We start from the raw sequence: 20694 nt of genomic DNA, 5'->3' as shown, positions 1-20694 counted from the left end.
AATCTCGATTCGAAGCAAAATAAGTCCCTCGCAAGGATCTCAAATCAGCATAGTAATAATAACTCTAGTAGAAAAACTGAAATCCACTCAATATTAAGTAGCAATGTCGATGGCAGAGCACACAGCATAGAGAATTAGTTCATAAATTGCTATTCAGAACATTTTTCATAGTTCTGCATTTAGAAAGAGCCACCCCTCAAGGCCAGGACAAGGTGAAGCACCGATCCGCCCTCAATATTGTAGTCTTTGGCAGTCTTGTCATCTCCAAGCTGCTTGCCAGCATAAATGAGCCTACAATGTGAATGACTTGGTGAGATCATAAATTTACCAGAATCATATTATTGGGGAGTTCAGGAGGGGCTCCATTTTGAGTTACGAATCCAGGAGGGCAGAGAAGAGTTCAAGAACAATGACAACATAACAGAAATATATGGATTGGTATCATGAGGCTCATCTACGTGTTAGTAGATATATTAGAGACTCGTTCTGGGAATTTTCAACTATAACAAAATATAAACCATTCTATGTGCTATACTTATATTACTTAGACATGGAGATAAAAACGATACAATTCACCAATGCAAGCCACCCAAATCAATCACATGAAGGAAAATTAGTGGGGCAACAATGTAAGGACAAATAGACAATCAAAATCCAAAGAGGAGTACTGTATTAAACAACAAAGGCATTGTATTAAACAACAAACCTTTGCTGAACTGGAGGAATTCCCTCTTTCTCCTCAACCCTTTCCTTGATCCGGTCGATAGTATCAGTTGGCTCGATATCAATTTCAATTTCTTTCCCGGTAAGGGTCTTAACCTTGATCATAGTACCTCCCCTAAGTCTCAAAACAAGGTGAAGTGTAGATTCCTTCTGGATATTGTAATCTGCCAAGGTCCTACCATCTTCCAACTGCTTACCGGCAAATATTAGCCTCTGCTGGTCAGGAGGGATGCCTTCTTTGTCCTGGAATCTCAGCCATTCATATTCATTATAGTCAGCAAGTTAATTAGGAAACGGGAGATATAAACAGGGAATTAAATATCATCAATAGATGCACATTACGGTCTCAACCTGCCAGAAACATGTAATTATCTAAACAAAGTATGTTCACTAAACATGAAAGTCAATCGAATCAATGCCCGATAATCTGCTAGCACACATGTAGTAGCTGAAGTAGAATAACTTCTCCTAACAACAAAGATTGTGCAGAAACAATACCTAAAGCAATAGCATGCTAGGACTGCAAGAGATTATGTAACCGTACACAATCTGTACATTTTTTACAAACAAACACCAACAAATAAATCAATATCTCGACACTACCAACACCAAACTGCATAGCCATGACCAGCGACGAAAGAGGCAATACTCTAATACCAGTTCCAGCACATAGTTGCTTATCAAAATACTTGTACTTAACAACCCCAAACTTGTATACTTATAATTATAAGAGAATTCCTCTTCTATATGCTCTCGAGAGGAAGGCCAGAACCAGAACCCACCGGCATCAAGTAATTAAAAGCTGTATTCCACAACCTCCTTAAAAAAATCACAAAAATGTGCTACCCTTCACAGCATAACCCTTCAATTGTCAACTGATTTTCCAAAATTATACCTCTGAGCATGACCAGTATTACCATATGGCTAATTAAATCCCCGATATCCCAATTATAATTAACTAGACACATACTTGAACTTCACAGCAAACCCTTATTATTCCGTCAACATCAAGTAATAACGTGAAGAAAAAGTAAAAACGCAATCAGAAAGTCAAAATCGATAGATAACTCCCAGCGCAAACAACAAAGGATTCAACCAATTAAACACGCGAGTAATCAATGGAAGAAAAAAGAGAGAGCAAAATGGATGACCTGAATCTTGGCCTTGACATTATCGATGGTGTCGCTGCTCTCAACCTCGAGCGTAATTGTCTTTCCGGTTAGGGTTTTGACGAATATCTGCATCTCTTATCTCGCTCTCTCGTTGCAAGTCGACACCACCTAATTCAGATTTTCTTTTTCTTCCAACATCACCTTATTTATATATTCATTTTTTATTTACTTATGTTAATATTTTATTCATCTTCAAATTATAAAGTCGGCGACTTTTTGCCCTGCTATTTCATTTTTTTTTTTTGGGTAATATACCTATGCCTGCTTAATCAGTTCTCCGGTTCTCGGGTATCCGGAACCGGAACCGGAACCGACCGGGTAATTGAGGAACCGGGAATCGGAGAACCGGTTCCGGTTCCGGTACCGGTTCTAGTATTTTTCAAACTTTTCGGTTCCGGTTCTACCCGGAACCGACCGGTTCTTACCCGGAACCGGATAATATATTAATTTCAGATTTTTAATTTTAGTTTTAATAAAATTTAATATTTGTACTTAAATAAAAGTAATCCTATTCCTAACTTCCTAGCCAGCAACTATGGAGTACATATTTTTCATTTGATATCTCCTCATTTTGTGTATTCAATTGAGTTAGAAATATATCAAAGAATGTGCTTCAAATATAAATTCGTTTGATATGCTTTCAATTACTAACATATTGTATAGTTTATCTAATTTTTTTCGATTAACCTATATAGTGTATATTTTGATGCACATCTGTATCGTTTAGAAATATATGATAAAATCAAATACTACTACTTTAAAATTATATTAAATTATAAGCCTTATATACACATAGACTATATATATATACTGGGTGAAAATAGGCTAGCATATAGAAAATTAAAATAACAACACTACTAGTTTTGTGAATATCTCAATCATTGAAGTAATCAATTTCATGACTCATTTTTCCTTCTTAATGTTTTATTTGTTGGAAGGTATTTTGCTGAGTGAATACAAATAATAATGTAATAAAGATATTAAAGAATTAAAATTTCATAATATGTGGACTAGATTTATTTTGTATACCACTTTTGAGACGTAGTTGGGCATAAATCACATGATTAGTGGTCAAGAACTATATTTTTACTCCATGTTAAAAGTTACTATTATATTATTTTAGATTTTCAATAGTTTGATTTATATTTTTGTGTGTTTATTTAAATTTTTTGGCATTAATTGTTATATTTCTAAATATTGAATTATTTAAATAAATCAAAATTAAAACTATAAATCGGTTCCGGTTCGGAACTGGAACCGACCGGTTCTTATCCGACCGGTTCCGAACCGGATCCGGCCGGTTCCGGTTCCGGTTCCGGTTCCAAGATTCATGAAAATTTATAACCGGGTACCCAGTCAACCGGACCGGGTAGAGCCGGAACCGGCCGAATAAGCAGGCCTAAATATACCTATTTAATTATTATAAGTACTGTATAATTTAACAGTGCATTTATAGTATCTTATTAGCAATACAAATCCCCTCCAAAATAATCATTAGCAAAATACTAAAAAACATCAAACTGCAAATTTTGATTTTCTTGGACGTTGAAGTTGAAGGTTTCTAGAATTTATGAAATGCAAAGATTGGACTTTGGAGAGACTGTCTCCAAATTATCTCCATTCTATTGTCTCAATCCAGAAATATTTATAAAAAAATGTTTACTAAGTTAAATATTATTCCCTTTTTAAAAGGGCTAATTGTCGGTAAAGTTATGAATTTTAAAAAAATTAAAAAAATTTTAAAAAAAAGCCATGCACTTTCAACATAGTTTGGTTTTTTCCGTGAACTTTAAATGTTACATGAAAAGTCATAAATTTTACCGGATTGTGTAAATTTTCCATCCGACCCGACCCGACAGATTTCCGACACAATTTATTATACTTGGCACGCCGGATGCGTGACTTGACAAATGACAAATTTAGGGTTCAACTCGAATTGTGAAATCAATGCTACTTTTATGCTAAATTTGACTTGTGGAATTCGATTTGTATTCTGAATTCGATTTATATGTTTTCATTTGTGCTACTTGTATGTTTGTGATAAGTCAAGGGCAAGAGATTGCAAAGATAGAAGAGAAACAATAAGAATAGTGGAGTTTTGCCAAGTCATGCTTCCGGACTACGGCGCGCTACGTATAATAAGTAATTGTGTCGAAAATCTATCGGATCTGGTCTGATGAAAAATTTACACAATCCGATAAAATTCATGATTTTTCATGCAACATTTAAAGTTCACGGAAAAAACCAAACAATATTGAAAGGTCATGACTTTACATGCAATTTGTCTTTTAAAAATAAGTGATCCTAAAAAAAACTATAGCGATTGAAATATCACAATTAAAATTGCATGTCGATTATCCAGAATCCATATTACGTACGGTATTGATTACCCTAAACTGCACAAATTACTCAATCGATATTTCGTCAAACTTTTTTATGGAGTGCTTAACAATTTATTCTAAAGCTTAATTAGATGGTAACACATAAGCCCAATAAGAAGCCCAATAAGCCCAGTTTAATTCTATGAATATTCATTTCGAATATTTTATTTCTATCACATAAAAATACATCAATTTATCTTTATAAATCATAAAATTGTGGCTGTTTCCGAATCACGAAAATGAGCTCCCTTCCATTGTCAATCGGAATTTATAATCCCGCTCACAGATTAGGATCTGTCACCACAAGGAAGCCATGGATAGTTCAATCCTCTGCTCTCAAATTGGATCTAAACGCATCGATTTCAACTCCATTGAGCAGAAGAGAAGCTGTCGGCATTGGCTTAAGCTTCAGCCTTGTTCAATTTCTTCACCCGCGGACGGACGCAGCGGCGGCGGAGAGCGCCGCCCCCGACACGTGTGAGTACACGGCAGCTCCTTCAGGTCTCGCCTTCTGCGACAAGGCTATCGGAACCGGACCTCAACCTGCTAAAGGCCAGCTCATTAAGGTCGCAAATTCAAAATAAATCCTGTTGAATTCCTCGCATTGTGCTTTCAATTTGGAGTTGCAACGAAAATACTCGTAATAATGTGTAAATTGATGTATACGAGTATTTAATGGAATTAAAATTGCAGGCGCACTATATCGGCAGATTGCCGGACGGGAAGGTGTTTGATAGTAGTTACAATAGGGGGAAACCTCTGACGTTTCGCGTTGGAGTTGGTGAGGTACGTTAATTTTGAATTAGGCTAATGCTATGCTTTTTAATTTTATTTTCGAAATGGATGTTTATTATTGAACTGAATATCAGCATTACTCAAATTATTGTATTAGTATGTGATAATACGATGGAATCAGATATAACAGCATCTGGAAACGTTAAATTAAGTGATTGTGATTTATGCAGGTGATTAAAGGATGGGATGATGGAATTCTAGGTGGAGAAGGAATTCCACCCATGCTACCTGGTTCTCATTTCTAAATTTTACTTTTGAAATACACGCATCATACATTTAGTAAAATATATTCTCATGAGCACATAGAAAGTTTGTGGTTTACTGTGTCAAATTCAGTGTATTGAATTGTTTATCATCAAGGACGGAGCTAAGATTTTGAAAGTAGACAAACGATTATGTAAGTAGGAATCGATTTGAACGTGTGAATACATTTCTCTATATACTATAAGTGGGAAACGATACAACGGCCAGGGTGATTTGCTCCATCCCAGATTGCCATCAGTGTTAATGAAGTTTAACTGTTAAGTTCATTGCAGGAGGTAAACGCAAGCTGAAAATTCCTCCAGCACTAGGATATGGCATGAGGGGAGCAGGCTGCAAAGGAGGTATTACATAGGCATAATCACCTTTATATTATGAAATGATTATGGTTGATAAATGAATTGAGATGAATATTCCGTAGTAACTAAATAATCAAGATAACGAGTACTTAAGATGTTAATACAAATGTGTGTCATGTAATTTTGATGAGGTCGGAAATAGGAAGAAAAAGATGAAAAAAAGAGATGCTAAATTCGACTTCTAGTCAGGAAAACCAATGAATGAGAACTCAACTCTCAAACTCTATATATATCAAATGATTATAACACTCCAGTCTGGCATTCACTACATAAAGTAAACTATTTATCGGCTACTAAGTAAAGATAAGTTCATGCATGAGAGACTCTTGAAATCAGCAACATTTATAAAGGAGACTTTTGAACACATAGAACTCTTTAGATAGTTGGAATATAGATTCAGTGAGAAATACATAGAGAAAGTCATTTGAACTGGCTTTCCAAGGCATCTGGCTGTTGGTGATTTGGAGCTGCAAAGAAGATGTTATGACTTAAAACATGAAAGGGTGGTTAAAACTGATTGTTCCACGAATTTGAACTAGGTCAATTTTTGACCACACGTCTTTGGTCATTATTGTTGTTGTTGTTGTTGATGATGTTGTTAAAGGTTAACTATTGTGCATAATTGAATTGGTGGTGCAGGATCGTGCATTATTCCACCAGATTCAGTTCTTTTTTTCGACGTGGAGTTCGTTGGAAAGGCTTAACTTGAGGCTTCGCGATGGGTTGTGGATCAATTGCTTTCGAGGTTATCTTTTTTCCACGTTTTACACTCTATGCTATTTTGTTTCTGGTATATGTTAAGATTTAAAGTAACTGTGTAATTTAATTGAATCCTCAAATACATGGAGAAATTTGGTTTCCATTGTATATGTTACAGAGATACAATTGATATAGAAATTAATATTCTAATTTATTCTCAATTAAAATGGCTGTCATTTGCCACATTGTTATTGTTACACATATAACACATGATAATGTAAGCCTTCGTAAATAAACGATTAAGTGTCTCGAGTTTTTTTTCCGTCCGTCCATGATAAAGTATTTCATTTACTTTTTACTCCCTCCATTCCAACTATGTTGAGTCATATTCCTTTTTGTGCCATCTCAATAAAGTTGAGTAATTTCCTTTATTAAAAAAACACAAAACATCTTCATTACCAGTTTACTATCTCTTATCTCTCCTACTTTTTTCCTATCTTCTATTCCCTCCGTTCTATAGTAGTAGAGTCATTTTGTCATTTTTGTACGTTCCATGGTAGTGGAGTCATTTCCCTTTTCAGTAAAAGTCAATACGTTTTTTCTCTCTTACTTTATTCTCTTATTCTTTATCCTCATCATTTCTCTATCTTTTTCATTTTCTACTTTATTCTTCATTTACCTAACCCATTTAACACAATTTTTCTTAAATCGTGTGCAAAAAGAAATATCTCCACTATTATGGAACAAAATGAGTATTTTATACTCTCTCAGTACCATTAAAAATGAAACGTTTTCCTTCTTGGGTTGTCCTATTAAAAATTAAACTTTTTCTACATTGAAAACAATATCATCTCTACTTTTTCATCTATTCTACTTTATTCTCTACTAATTAACTCATAAAACAACACTACATAAAATCTCATACAGAAAAACAAATATTTCATTTCTATTGGGACGGGAGAGTATAAGTATATTATTACTAACATTTAACTCATTCAACACAATTTCTTAATCTTCGTGTCCAAAAGAAGTGACCAACTTCGTTACGAGTCTTGGGGCGGAGGAATTATTACTTTTTGTTATGGACAGCACATTCCAATAACTTATTTCACTCACATTTTAATTAAAAAATAATATACATCATATAAAAATAAGATTTACACTCCACTAACTTTCCTACTAACTTTTTATTACATTTCTTAAAATTCATGCCAAGTCGAGACACTTAATCTTAAAATTGTGAAGTAATTTTTTTTTATTGTTCCACAGTTGTATCATGTCCAATTTTTAGAAAAAAATAACACTATCTTCTCTTTCTTCCATTATCCTCTATTTATGTCTATACTCTATTATGTTTCCTATTTTTATTTTATTTGCACTTAATTCACTTCACCACACAATTTTCTTAATTCTTGTACTCAAGATAAATGCAACTACAACATCGGGATATACTATGAAATGAAAAATTTATTTGACTTGTGCAAAGTTTTAATCATTTAAGATAACATAAAGAGTACAAAATACATCAATTATTTTTTAATCATAAAAAAATAGAAAAAAGAATATATCAATATTATGTACGATCTCAAATATGAGCATAATCAGAAATAATAAATAATAAAGGAAGTTACTTTTTTGTATATAAAAAATAGATTGTTTTTAAGTGTACCTGTAGAAAATTTTCGCTATTTAAAAATGGGATTCTTAGATATACTATGAAATGAAAAATAGACTATTTTCTAGTGTACCTGTAGAAAATTTTCACTATTTAAAAATGGGATTCTTAGATATACTATGAAATGAAGAATTAATTTTAACTTATGCAAAGCTTTAGTTATTTAAGAAACCATAAAAATATTACTCCCTTCCTCATAGTAGATGTCACCCTTTCCTTTTTAGTTTGTCCCACAAAAATGTCGCATATTCTCTTTTGGAAAAAGTTCCTTTCTCCACATTTATTATAAAATTATATTTTCTCTCACCATAATAATATCTCATAAAATCTCGTACCATCTCCCAAGTCCCAAGTGTGATATCTACTATGGAATGGAGGGAGTACAAAATACATCAATTTTATGTACTCCATAATCTCAACTATGAGCATAATTAGAGAAATGATAAAAGAGAATCGAATCTTTGATTTTTATGAATATGAAATTAAAATTTTTAATAGTAACATTTTTGAATGTATTGGTATTAAACAACAACATAAAACATGTATGGATCGAGGATGTTGCCCACATAAATTATGTAGCATACTCATTAGAAATAATATATAATAAAGATAATATTATATTACGCTTGCGTACTATTAAAAAAAAATACAACACATATAAAGCAAGATAAAAAGCACCGAAGTCGATGTAGAATTGAAACCGTAGCTAGTTATATATCTTCATAATTAGTGAATCTTAGACATTGTGCACTCGTCCCATAATAAGATTTACATTTTGTTGCTATATCGGTCCGTCCAATAATAAAAGTCACATTTTATTTTTACCATAAATAGTAAGTAAGTCCTACATTATATTAACTCACTCCATTCATATTTTATTATAAAATCAATATATAAAAACGGATCTCATATTCTACTTACTTTTCTAACCTACTACTTTTTACATTTTTTAAAGTCTATGTCCACATTAAATATAACTCTTATTACGAGACAAATGAATCATTCCAAACTTTTTGGAATATAGTTGCGTCTTTAATTCTCAAGTGGCTCCTCCGTCATCACTGTTAGTTTGGTTTGAAAAGATGTGTTATAACATAGTATATATAAGGATTGATAATAAGAGAGACAATGAGAAACAATTGCCAATCGGATTAGATTTTTAATTATACTACTAATACATAAAAAAATTTATGGTGACACTATAAATTACAATAGTAATTAATTCAAGAGATCATGTATTGCTATGAATCGATGGAACAGTGTCTCAAATCTCAATCGCATTGCATTTTTAAATTTTTACATCGAAATGCAGAACAAAAACATCACGGAAATTATGCATCTTTTTTAATTGATTAAATTAGAGGTGGGCCCCATATCTAATAACGTGCGGTTCTAGAGAAATTGGAAAATCCAGCCAGCCAATAACATCTCATTATCTGATACACGGTGGGCCATACCGTTATCTAGTTTATTCTCGTGTTTTATTTTTCAGAAAAACAAATAAGAAAACTAAATTATCCGATCACCATACTCCAAGATAGATGGATGTGCTCATGGATGCTTAATGTTTTTTGAAGATTTAATCATGTAGTATGATTTGTTTGCAGTTACCTAATCAACTCAAAAATACAAATAACTCAAAGAAAGCATGCATTCATATCTACTAATGAAGATGTGCAGAAACAAAAGTGAAGGTTGTTATATCACAAAAAGAGAAGTAGAAAAAACTTCAATATTTACACATGCACATTCTTCCTTCTTCATCAACATCATCTTCCGATGTCCAAAAAAAAGATCTAGAAGCTCGGAACGACGCCGTAAGCTGCAGACTCCACCTCCAGCTCCGACCGCTTCGCAAATCTCCCCTTGATCCTCGGCCTCGTCTCCGCGTACGCCTTCCTCGACGCGTATCTGATCGTCTTCTCGAACCTCCTGTTCTTCCTCTTCTCCCTGTACCTCATCACCCTCGCTTCTCTGTCCATCCCCACCGCCGCCTCCGCCTCCGGCACCACCCCCACCTCCATCGACGACGACGACACCTGTCAATCACAGTTCCAATTCGAGTCAATTAATTAATCTCAAGCTAAAATTGAGCATATCCACTGGATTAGGGTTTTTATGCAAAATCCCCAATTACTCAATTGAATTAGGATTAGGGTTTGAAAGGAGCATACGCTTTGGCTGATGGATTGTGAGGTGAAGTTGTACATGAAGGGTTTGGGGCTCGGGTAGTCCATTTCGTAGGTGGGGAATCCGTCGACGACGGGGCCAGGTACGTAGTGACCCGACCCGAATTCGGGCTTGTTCTGCACCGGCACGACTCCGTCGGAGTAATGCTTGTGGTCGGTATCGGCGATTTGGTGCGGCTTGCATTTGAGATCCAGATCCAGATACGGATCCATATCGGAGAAGAGCGACATGTACTCCGGCGACCCGGATTCCTCCTCAATTTTGCTATTCGGGTCGGGCAGGAGCCAGGACGCGGCCTCGGCCTCCTCCTCGGAGCTGGCCGCGGAGGCGGATTCGTAGAAGGGGGAGATCGGGACGCGGTCGTGGCGGCGGGCGAGGGGGTTGGCGGAGTGGATGTCGGCGTCGCAGGCGGCGCAGAGGGCGGCGGCGTCGGCCTTGCAGGTGAAGGAGGCCGGGGCCTGCTCGCAGACCTCGCAGATCCAGACGCGGCCGTGGCGCGAGGCCAGCTTGTTGGCGGCGTGGACGTCGGCGTCGCACGCGCGGCAGAGGAAGGCGGAGTCGGCGCGGCAGAAGACGGCGGCGGAGGCCGACTTGCACGAGTCGCAGAGCTTCGCCGTTATCATTTCTCTTCTTCGCGCTCTGATGATGTGATTGTGTTGCTAATCCGATTTCTCACTTGTTCGAGATGAAGAAATTTTAGAGAGAATTGAAAATTGGTGGCTGCGTTTTTATCAGTTTATGACTGTAAAACGAGCTGAATGGGTAGGGATGATCTCAGTGGTGGCCAATGAGGGGAGGACATATGGCGGAGTCTTAGCCAAATAAAAAAGGTTGAATTCATTTTATCTTATTTTTGGATTTTGTTGTTTAGACAGGGGGTGGGGTCCACGGAGAGACGTGGGAGATTTAGCTAGTTGTGTGTAGAGAATTTTCTACTCCTATATAGGCATATAGCCAACGTGTTCAAGATTTTTTCTTTTTTCTTTTTTGGACCAACTTATCAATCAATATAATAAATTTAATAGTACTCCTACATAAACTCATTTAATGAATCATGTGTATGTCCAAATCATTTAAGATCTAGTTATTTTCAAGTAATGGGACTACATGAAACAAGTAGTCAATAAATTTTTCACAACTAAGATTGCTCGTTAGTAGAATCTAAAATATGTATAGCTTTTGACGTTAAAGTTAAATCATGATTGAAAAAAGTTTTTCCAAAACATAGCAGGAATACGAACAAAGAGCCATATTGAATATAATATCCTACTTAATATTCTTCATTGTATTTGATTGCGTTTTGGAGTAGGATTAGTTTTAAGGTCTAAAATGTTTATTTTGATAAGTTTTGAATTTTGAATGAATATTATCGTTTATTAAATAGCGTTTGTCTTTTACATACCTGCATTAATGTTCTTCATGGATAGGTGGCTTTTGTGGAAGCGTTAGGGGCATTATAGAAAATTGCCAAGTCATTATTATTGACATTCATTTTCATGGCTGGCCTTCAAAGGATGGTTCATTTTCACTAAAATCTAAAAATTAAAAACTTGGTCTAGTTTCACTTGATTTAACTTTGGCTTCATTTTCACTAAAATCTAAAAATAAAAAACTTGGTCTAGTTTTACTTGGTTTAACTTAGACTCCATTTTCACTAGTTGGTTCAATAATTTCAAGATTTGTTTTCACTCTCTGTTGTTTTCATGTAAATTACTTACATGAAGAATGATTTACTCCTAGCATGTAAACCCTTCCGTTAGAGCATCTCCAACAATACTGTAAAACCTAAAATGCAGTAGGAAAATCTCTCCAACGGTACTGCAAAACCAATCTCATTATTAGTTTTTGAAGAAAAAATACTTATCTTTAGGTTTGCACTAAAAGTATACCAAAAACACTTTTCATAGTTTGAGTTATTGCATTCAAGTCCAAATCAATTCATATTTATTAAAATAGAAGAAGTAAAGGATAGAAGAAGAGAAGGAAGAGAAATTAAAATATAGAGAAAAAAAAAACTTACAGAGCATAAAGATGCGTGAAGATGAAACTGTGAATTAACCTAATCTAATCTTATTAATAATTGATTTAGTTATTAAATAGTAGGATGACCCATATTAATATTATATTATTCAATATATTGGTAAAAAGTATTTTATTATTTATAATCTAACGGTACATATAACAAAAATAGTTAACATTAGTAATTAAAACAATGCATAATATATAAATTTTAAAAATGAGAAATATAAGCCAAATACATAAAATAAAAATAGAAGACTGATAATTAAAATTGCAACAACTAATAAAACCATAATCTAATAATAATCTTGTAAATTAGAATCAGATCCTCTAATATTGTTGAGCAAAGAAGAGTAGGTTCCAGCCACATAGTCATTTGGTTGATCTTGAACTTCGAAATGCACTAGTTGACCATTTGTAGGAACAATATGCAAATTTCAAACATTGAGTTTTAGTTATTTTATCGTAGTATATTTTATGTACTTGTGCTATTTTTAAATGAATTTTAATTTGAGTTTTAGTTATTTTATGAGTACGTTTGTAACTTTTTTATAGTATTTTTATTGTATTTAAAATTTATAAATTTTGTAATTTATTATTTAATGAATACTAGATTTCATATTTAGTTGTATTAGTTAATAAATCTTATATTGTATTATTTAATTAATTTAAGATATTGACAAAGTGTCTTGGGGTTAGTGTGTAATTTAGATAAAACATATAGGTATGATTGAAAAATGAAAAGTATAAAAACTTAGTGGGTGAAGAATATTCTTTTGCGTTTGAGTTTAGTGTAAATGGTTGGAGCAAAATCAATATTTAGTGTGAGATTTTCACTAAAATAGTTTTGAGTTTAGTGGAATGGTTGGAGACATTGAAGATGATCAATTTTTCTTTTTAGTTTGTCTCAATCAAGTCTTTCTCTCTTACTTATTCTCTTCACTTTACACATCAAATAGAGTTGTATAAATTTTCATACCGCCCAAAGAAAGGGGTCATCTTCCTTAGAACGGATGGAATATTAGAAGCTTGAGTCAATACGGATGGAATATTAGAAGCTTGAGTCATCGCTCTCTCCCTCTTGATTTTTCTTATACTAATATAGTTGTAAGATTTTATAAAAATTAAACATCACTTGAAAATCCATTTCGTCCTCACAAGCACAGTCGTTTTCAATTTGACATGTGCTACCGTTTTCAATTCATCTAAAATTTCAAAATCCCAATATTATAATTTTCAAAATTAACACTTTCACATAGCTTACTTTTAGTTTTAGGTGACTGACCCGACAAATAATTTTAATCGTTAGTTCGAGTGGTTTGAGATTTTAATTGATTTCTATATTGCCATTTTGATTCCAACGTGTTTTAATAATAAATTGGTGATAGATGATAAGAATTAACGTACGTGGATTGTGATCGAATGCAAACTCTAAATATTGTACTACAAATTTTAAGCTTTGATCTGGTTCATTAGAAAATATCAATAAATGATAAAATAACAGTAACAAAAAATGTCAACACAATCTCAATGGTTGATGTTGTGTTGAAATTGTGTTGTCGTTGTATTGACATGTTGTTGAAATCAAAATCTTGAAATTTTACGTGTTGATATTGTGTTGATACTGTGTTGAAAAATTTGGAGTTTGTACAATATATGAGTTTACATTTTATCAGTACCCTAAAGTATTTAGCATAAACTTTACGATATTAAACATAACTTTTGAATAAAATCTCTATATATATTGACTTTTGAATTAAAACATAATATATGGGCTTCACATTAGAAAGCCATTTTTGATTTATGTATCGTATTTTATGACATGAGTACTATACTACTATAAGTGCACGGGTTGGCTCACGAGATTGGAATTGGATTCCCAAAATTCAGAATTGCTTTTTCAGAGCAATAGCATAGTTGTCACTTGTCAGTCAATAATACTTTTTTGTTCACAAGATTTGTCTTTCCACAATCTCCCTCTCCATAGAGTTGTAGTAATAGTTGAGTACATTTTTTACTTCACACAATATTTACATCTTTACTGACATTGTCTAAGCGAAAAAAGTGAAATGGACTATAATACTCCCTCCGTCCCAGATAATTTGAGACACTTTGACTCACTACGAATTTTAAGAAATCTAATGAAAAATGAGTTGAAAAAGTTGGTAGGATGTGGGTCGTACTTTTAAAGTATTACTCCCTTCATCTCGCTTAAGATGACATGTTTTCCTTTTTAGTTTGTCCCAACTAAGATGACACATTTCCTTTTTTGGTAACTTTCTCTCTCCAATTAATACACTCAACCACTTTTTCTCACTCCTATTAAAATATCCTTCTTTCTTTATCTCTCTACTTTAATACTTACACACACCTTCTCTCTCTCCAATTAAACACTTTAACCAATAACTCTTAAAATCTCGTGCCGGCTAAGCAATGTGTCATCTTAGCCGAGACGGAGGGAGTAGTTTTTTAATAAAATGTGAGTAGGAATGAGTTAGTGGAATATGAGGTCCACTACAAAAAATGGTAAAAGTAAAGTGGGACGGCTCGAAATGGAATACTTGGTCGAATTATTTGGGACAGAGGAAGTAGTATATATCGTAAAATGCATTGACCACACAAAAAGTAACATCACAATTCACAATTATGCAACAGTTCCTTCAATTTTTCAATTTGCCTGAAACAATTTAAAGGAATTATCCGGTTAAAAATCATTTTCATATTATATTATTAGTGTTGACCTAACGGGTATTATGCCTATAGTCAGAAGTCTCATTTAAAGGAGCTGAGTTCGAATTCCATTACTGGCATGTGAGAGCTTCCATCTCTCAAGCACAAGTGTGAGGCCTTGAGAGATGGGCTCCTGTCAGGACAATGGGTTGAAGGCCTCCTTTCTACCGGGCCGCTATGTACCCTGATTGAACTCCCTCACAAACTATCGGGCCGGGGTGTGGGGGCGGCTGGGGCGACCGGATCAACTTTTTTTTTTTGCTACAAGAAGTCTCATTTCAAATTTATTGTGCCACCTTTTTGTATTAAATAGCTTTAAATCTTTGATACTATGGTGGTATTAGTCTATAATGAGAGCTTAATTAATGGGATAATTAATGAGTCTAGAATGAGAGCTTAATTAATGGGTTAATGATTACTTTTGGGCTCATCTGTTTACATTGTTTGGGCTGATTCACACTCATATTCTTTTAAACTATCTATTTGGCCCATGTCATAACATTTCTCGACAGTAGCTAGTCTGTGTGTTACTCCACCCTCCCAAAAAAATATGTATTTTTTTTCTTTTCAGTTCATCTCATAATAATATTTATTTTTTAATTTTAGAAACACTTTTCTCTAATAAGATGGAACTCATTCTTCACAAACATTACTTTAATTACTATTTCTCTTTACCTCTCTTTAACTCTATCAATTTTGTGTTAAAGCACGTATCGAACCCAAAGTGCAGATTCTTTAGCGACGGAGGGAGTATAAAGAACTTGTAAAAGTGAAAATTAATATTATAAGAACATAAAAGTTTATGTTTTTCTCATTGGTTAAAAAAGTTATGGTTAATTTTTGTTTACTAAGGGCATCCACAATGGGACGCCCTAAGCGACGCCCTATGCACCGCCACGTCAGCATTTTATCCTTCTCCTATTCCATCTGCAGTGGGGCGGACTATAACCCGTCCTAAGCGACGCCCTAAGCATTTTACTATTTTGTATTTATATTTTTATGTTTGCAAATGTAAATAAAAATAATAAACAAATAAAAACAACACAATTAAAGGGAAATTCTAATTTTACTTAATTAAAAAAAAAAAGTTACAAAATAAGAAATAAAAAAAGCACTAAATACAAAAAAAAGGAGGCTAGTCTAGAGAAGTCCCAACTTGCGGCCGAGGCCATCGATCATCCGCTGGATCCCCTCGATTTGAGCCGGGTTGGTCGCCTGCATGAGGGCGGTGTGCGCGTCCAACAACGTCCGGTAGTCGGAGGAGGCCGCCAAATCCGCGTACGCATGGGCCGCAGTCGAAGTCGCGGACGGCGTCGAACTCGGGGTCGGCGACGGGGCTCTGGTCAGCGCGGCGCGACGGAGGTTGATGTGGCCTTGCCCTTGGCAGCCTTGACGCCAGGGGGACGCCGGGAGGACATCGGTGTGCCGGAACTCTCATCCTCGAACACCGGACTGTTGAGGTCCATCGGAGACGCGCCGCTATCGCTACTTGTATAAGCATTGAAGGTGCGCTTCGACGCCCTCCTCCTCGCCGCCATCGATTGGGGAATCACACCACCAACGAACTTCTGCTTGTCCCTCAAGAGCGCCCAGGACTGGTAGTGCTTGAAATCGCCGTACAATAAAATGTACGATTGCATCGCTTTGTCCCGCACATCCGCGAGACTCTCGCCACTGGCCTGCTCCCTCTCACACTTCTCGTACTCCGCCGCGAACAAATTTACCTGCTTCTTTATTTGATCCCAGTGCTTGCGGAGCTGCTCCTTGTGGCGCTTGTACGCGTTCGCCGGCTTGGCCGCGTTGTATTTCTCGGCGATGCGCTCCCAATACGCAGTCACTCTCTGGTTGTTGGCGTACACCGGATCCTCCGAAACATCAATCTAACATCTCATCAAGACGATGGATTCGGGGTCGGAGTAGTTCGTCCTTCCCGGGGCGAACTCTTCACATACCTCCGTTGTAGGCAACTTCTGGGCTTGGGCCTTGGTCCACTTCTTCTTGGTGGCAGATCCAGAAGCGGCGGCGGCGGAGGGAGCGGCGGGCCGGCCGCGAGGTGCGGAGGGGCGGCGTGGAGACGGTTCCATATCAGACAGCCCGTATGAGTCGGTGGAAAAGTCGGGATCGTACTCGGCGTTGGTGTCGAATGGCAGGTATTCGTCGGGTTCTGTACCCGCCATCGTGCACCACCGAACATCGGACTATTCCGATAATCTCCGGAATCCATTTTGCTTGAAAATGTAGTGAATTTGATGAGAGTGAAGTGAGAAAAATGAAGTGTGAAAAATGAAGTGAAAGAGGAATATATGGGTTTTGAAAATTTAATAAAATTAAAAAAAAAAAAAACTAAACCGCGTCGCATCGTCCGTGACCCATCGTCCGCCTCGTCCATAGTGGCGGACGATGCAACGGACGATGGGTATCCTCCGCGCATTGTCCGCGGACGATGTATTGGGCGCGGACGATGGGTTACCCATCGTCCGCGATACTGCAGTGGCGGACAATGCGACGGACAATTCATCGTCCGTCGCATCGTTTGCCCCATTGCGGATGCCCTAATGGCATGTTTGGTAGGGGGTAATAACTTATCTAGGGATGAAATTTTATGAAAATTCATAAAATTCCATCTCTAGATGAGTTATTCATAACATTCCATCCCTAGATGAGTTATCACTTCTATAAAACATGGCATAGTTCTGCATTAGTTTGAGTGGTGGTTAGCCGTGTCGGATCGCCACGGCGGAGTATGAGAAGGTTAGTAAAGTGGATCGCGTAATCAGCCAATCAAATTGAACCACCTATATTCAACTTGCAACCCCAACAAATTAAGCCAATCACATCACAAACCACTCATGTCTCCCACACTACTCCCACCAAATCATATTTATTAATTACTACATCTATAAGATAAATAATTGATTCTTAATTTTGATATTTAATTTCCAATAGTTGTTGCTATTTATGTTTGACCACAAAATCTCTGAACTTCTTGGTATGTAAATTTGTGATGGAAGATTGTAATTCATAAAGTATACCGGAGAACAAAACTTGTGCGGTTAAATTTTGCCGGTTTGAAGAAGGTCGTCATCGACTCGTTGGCGTGCTCTGCCGTTGTTTGGACTGAGGAAGCATTTTTTTCTTTTGGTAGCTATATGCAAATTGCAGTTTCCCTTATATGTTCTGATCATATGCCATGGCGATGCCTTGGAAATTATACCGATTAGGCCAGAGACGAAGTTGCAGTGTGGTTGAAAGTCAATTTTATGGAGTTTTCCGGCTATACTTTTGGACAAGTAGGGTCAGTCTACTCCACTAGGCCCACCTAGTCCATATGCTAGCTTTTGCACATATACAAAGTGGATAAAAAATACACCCTCAAATATTAACCGGTTCATTCATATGAGGAAAAATAAATAAAAGGCGATAAGATTTGTGAGATGTTTGATTTGATGTATGCTTGCATCTTCAAACCCAAAATACATGTGAACAAATTAGCCAACTAAAGTAACAGTATTAATGAGCCTTTTTTTCCAGCTCAAAAGCAACACTTGAAAGGGCATAGCATGCTGATGTATGGGACCGCCACATATCTCCGACCACCCTTACGCCGCCGGTATCCGAATCCGGCGACTCTATTAACCACAATTAATACTAATAAATATCTAATTAAATACAAATATATTCCATATCTGTCTAATGGCACCATTGATTAAATACAAATATATTAACAAAAAAGGAAATCCCATTAATTAAGAATATATACTTTGATCATTTTCTTAGTCTTATCCTCTTCACCAGCACAAAATGTAGTGCTTGATGACTGCTGCATTTTTTATGCACCATTTTCCATCAAGTTGCAAAGACAAGATTAATGATTTTAGCTTGCCACCTTTTGTTGCCACTAATCATACTTATGTACTTGCAACTTGTTTATTTTTATCCTAATTGAATTTCTAATAGAGGTCAAGGGTTGATTTTTCCCATCGTTTGAGGCGTTCGGCCGAAAATGTTGCACATTTAGTGATTACTCCATCTGATTTTCAAAATAGGGATTTTAGGGACGACACAAGTATTAACATGAAATAGATAAAGTAAAATAAAAAAATTATTGGATAATTGTTAATGGAGAATAAGGTTCACAAGAAAAAAATTCAGTGATCCATCAACACTATAGAGACAATATGATATGGTGTGTCCAATAATTAATTTTTTGACAAGTCGAAATATAAGGGCCCACATCCAACTAGACATTCAAACTAAAAGAGTTATTTAGGGAAAATACTTATTATACCACTTTTACAAAAAAAATTGCTTAATAACATATACACATAATGTAATTTAATATCTTATATATAGTGTCAATAAAGAATATAATCACACAATATATCCATAAAATATTGCATTCCATTCTATAAACATTACATATAATATATACACATAATATAATAATAATATCTTATATATACTGTCAATAAAGAATATAATCATACCGCACTTCTTGTTAGTGTTGTTTTATGGGTATAATTTTCACTTTTAGAAATAAATATCCTCTAAAAAATTTCCGACGATAAAAAATTTCATAATATCGATGTAGCATCCAAAGTTATATGTCGATTGGGCAATTAATGTGCAAAGTTATATAATTGACGTGTAATTTCAGCTGTCATGTTGATATTTCGAATGCCAGAAACTATCTACATGACACCTTATTCCAAAAAAATGATATTAATACAGTAATTATTCAAACGATATGACATTTTCAAATAAACATTTCAAATGATGGGACGAAAATCGAGCATTGATCTACAAAAATTCCAAAATGAAGCTGCTCATCTCAAGAAAATTTACCATTCATCGGATCTCAAAATCAAAAGAAGCAAAAATAGAGATCAAAATCCACAACCCTAACAATATTTTCCATTAACTAATAGTAGTAGTAGTTGATTGGTTTTGCTCTTGTTGCCTCAATTGTAACTGCTCCCCATTTTCCACAACATTTCCATCATCTTTCTTCACCTTCTCCTCCTCTTCTTCTTCTTCTCCACCAACTTTTCCTTTATTCTCCACATTTCTAGCGGTGGCGAGGTAAGTAGGCTTGACTTCACCAGCCATGATCACTAAGAACTTCTCTTCGAAAACCGGCAGCGCCTTCTCGGCTGAGGCGCCTTCGCCCTTCTCGCCTGCTCCGCTCTCCACGTCTCCCTCTTCTACCGCGGAGAGCTTCCAGTAGGAGCAGGCCAGGATGAGGAGGGCGAAGGCGATCAAGCCGAGCATCGCTGCCATCCCCCCAAAGAGGTACGGCACCGGAGAGTGCCACGGCGACCGCTGGATGGCGGCCGGTGGCGAGAAGGTTGCCGTGTTTGTGGTCGAGTGAATACCGATTCTCATTTCTTTTCTTTGAGTTTTACTTGCTAGTTTTTTTTTTTTTTTTTTTTTTTTTTGGAAAGAAATAATTGAGTTGATTTGAAGAGGGAAAAGTGTGTGTTTTTTTGAGTTTGAGGAAAGGGGAGGAGGTGTTGTCTATTTATACAAAGAGAGCTTAGGTCACTTTGCAATTTGGAGAACTTTTTTATTATTGGATTTGATGTTTTATGTGGTGACATTGAGATAGTATCATATAAGTATGTGTATTGGAAAAGTAATATGGATAGTGCATCTAATATTCGTTTCATAATCTAATTAACAACGTATAT

At 35.8% G+C, this 20694-nt stretch overlaps 5 protein-coding genes across 5 annotated transcripts; 1 reads left to right on the top strand and 4 right to left on the bottom strand.

Moving 5' to 3' along the window:
* Positions 1 to 68: 68 nt before the first annotated feature.
* LOC125214473 (ubiquitin-NEDD8-like protein RUB2) lies at positions 69 to 2033 on the bottom strand. The gene is made up of 3 exons (XM_048115516.1): positions 1875 to 2033; positions 707 to 966; positions 69 to 291 (listed from the first exon to the last, which is right to left on the bottom strand). The coding sequence occupies exons 1-3, from the start codon at positions 1965 to 1967 to the stop codon at positions 180 to 182; spliced, it is 465 nt and encodes a 154-aa protein (XP_047971473.1). The 5' UTR covers positions 1968 to 2033; the 3' UTR covers positions 69 to 179.
* Positions 2034 to 4481: 2448 nt separating this feature from the next.
* LOC125212187 (peptidyl-prolyl cis-trans isomerase FKBP13, chloroplastic-like) lies at positions 4482 to 6604 on the top strand. Its single transcript, XM_048112283.1, has 5 exons — positions 4482 to 4842; positions 4970 to 5062; positions 5242 to 5302; positions 5608 to 5676; positions 6331 to 6604. The coding sequence occupies exons 1-5, from the start codon at positions 4516 to 4518 to the stop codon at positions 6393 to 6395; spliced, it is 615 nt and encodes a 204-aa protein (XP_047968240.1). The 5' UTR covers positions 4482 to 4515; the 3' UTR covers positions 6396 to 6604.
* Positions 6605 to 9698: 3094 nt separating this feature from the next.
* On the bottom strand, positions 9699 to 10985 carry LOC125211033 (zinc finger protein CONSTANS-LIKE 4-like). The gene is made up of 2 exons (XM_048110707.1): positions 10240 to 10985; positions 9699 to 10104 (listed from the first exon to the last, which is right to left on the bottom strand). The coding sequence occupies exons 1-2, from the start codon at positions 10876 to 10878 to the stop codon at positions 9862 to 9864; spliced, it is 882 nt and encodes a 293-aa protein (XP_047966664.1). The 5' UTR covers positions 10879 to 10985; the 3' UTR covers positions 9699 to 9861.
* Positions 10986 to 16347: 5362 nt separating this feature from the next.
* On the bottom strand, positions 16348 to 17181 carry LOC125210168 (glutathione S-transferase T3-like). The gene is made up of 2 exons (XM_048109742.1): positions 16957 to 17181; positions 16348 to 16884 (listed from the first exon to the last, which is right to left on the bottom strand). The coding sequence occupies exons 1-2, from the start codon at positions 17179 to 17181 to the stop codon at positions 16348 to 16350; spliced, it is 762 nt and encodes a 253-aa protein (XP_047965699.1).
* A 2640-nt stretch (positions 17182 to 19821) lies between these two features.
* LOC125215682 (protein GLUTAMINE DUMPER 2-like) lies at positions 19822 to 20456 on the bottom strand. The gene has a single exon (XM_048117178.1). It carries the CDS (start codon positions 20387 to 20389, stop codon positions 19922 to 19924), a length of 468 nt encoding a protein of 155 aa, XP_047973135.1. The 5' UTR covers positions 20390 to 20456; the 3' UTR covers positions 19822 to 19921.
* Positions 20457 to 20694: the final 238 nt, after the last annotated feature.

Source organism: Salvia hispanica, chromosome 3 (assembly GCF_023119035.1).
Source record: "Salvia hispanica cultivar TCC Black 2014 chromosome 3, UniMelb_Shisp_WGS_1.0, whole genome shotgun sequence".
NCBI classification, from domain to species: Eukaryota; Viridiplantae; Streptophyta; class Magnoliopsida; order Lamiales; family Lamiaceae; genus Salvia; species Salvia hispanica.
This window is presented reverse-complemented; position numbering and strand designations above follow the sequence as displayed.

Excerpts from the sequence above, each read along its gene's own strand:
- LOC125214473 (XM_048115516.1), bottom strand. The coding sequence starts at position 1,967 with ATGCAGATATTCGTCAAAACCCTAACCGGAAAGACAATTACGCTCGAG. Across the intron at positions 967-1,874 it reads ATGTCAAGGCCAAGATTCAG|GACAAAGAAGGCATCCCTCC; the intron begins GTCATCCATTTT and ends CTGAGATTCCAG. Across the intron at positions 292-706 it reads ATTCCTCCAGTTCAGCAAAG|GCTCATTTATGCTGGCAAGC; the intron begins GTTTGTTGTTTA and ends TTCACATTGTAG.
- LOC125212187 (XM_048112283.1), top strand. The coding sequence starts at position 4,516 with ATGAGCTCCCTTCCATTGTCAATCGGAATTTATAATCCCGCTCACAGA. Across the intron at positions 5,303-5,607 it reads AATTCCACCCATGCTACCTG|GAGGTAAACGCAAGCTGAAA; the intron begins GTTCTCATTTCT and ends AGTTCATTGCAG. Across the intron at positions 5,677-6,330 it reads GGGAGCAGGCTGCAAAGGAG|GATCGTGCATTATTCCACCA; the intron begins GTATTACATAGG and ends TTGGTGGTGCAG.
- LOC125211033 (XM_048110707.1), bottom strand. The coding sequence starts at position 10,878 with ATGATAACGGCGAAGCTCTGCGACTCGTGCAAGTCGGCCTCCGCCGCC. Across the intron at positions 10,105-10,239 it reads CACAATCCATCAGCCAAAGC|GTGTCGTCGTCGTCGATGGA; the intron begins GTATGCTCCTTT and ends TGTGATTGACAG.
- LOC125210168 (XM_048109742.1), bottom strand. The coding sequence starts at position 17,181 with ATGGCGGGTACAGAACCCGACGAATACCTGCCATTCGACACCAACGCC. Across the intron at positions 16,885-16,956 it reads AGAAGTTGCCTACAACGGAG|ATTGATGTTTCGGAGGATCC; the intron begins GTATGTGAAGAG and ends ATGAGATGTTAG.
- LOC125215682 (XM_048117178.1), bottom strand. The coding sequence starts at position 20,389 with ATGAGAATCGGTATTCACTCGACCACAAACACGGCAACCTTCTCGCCA.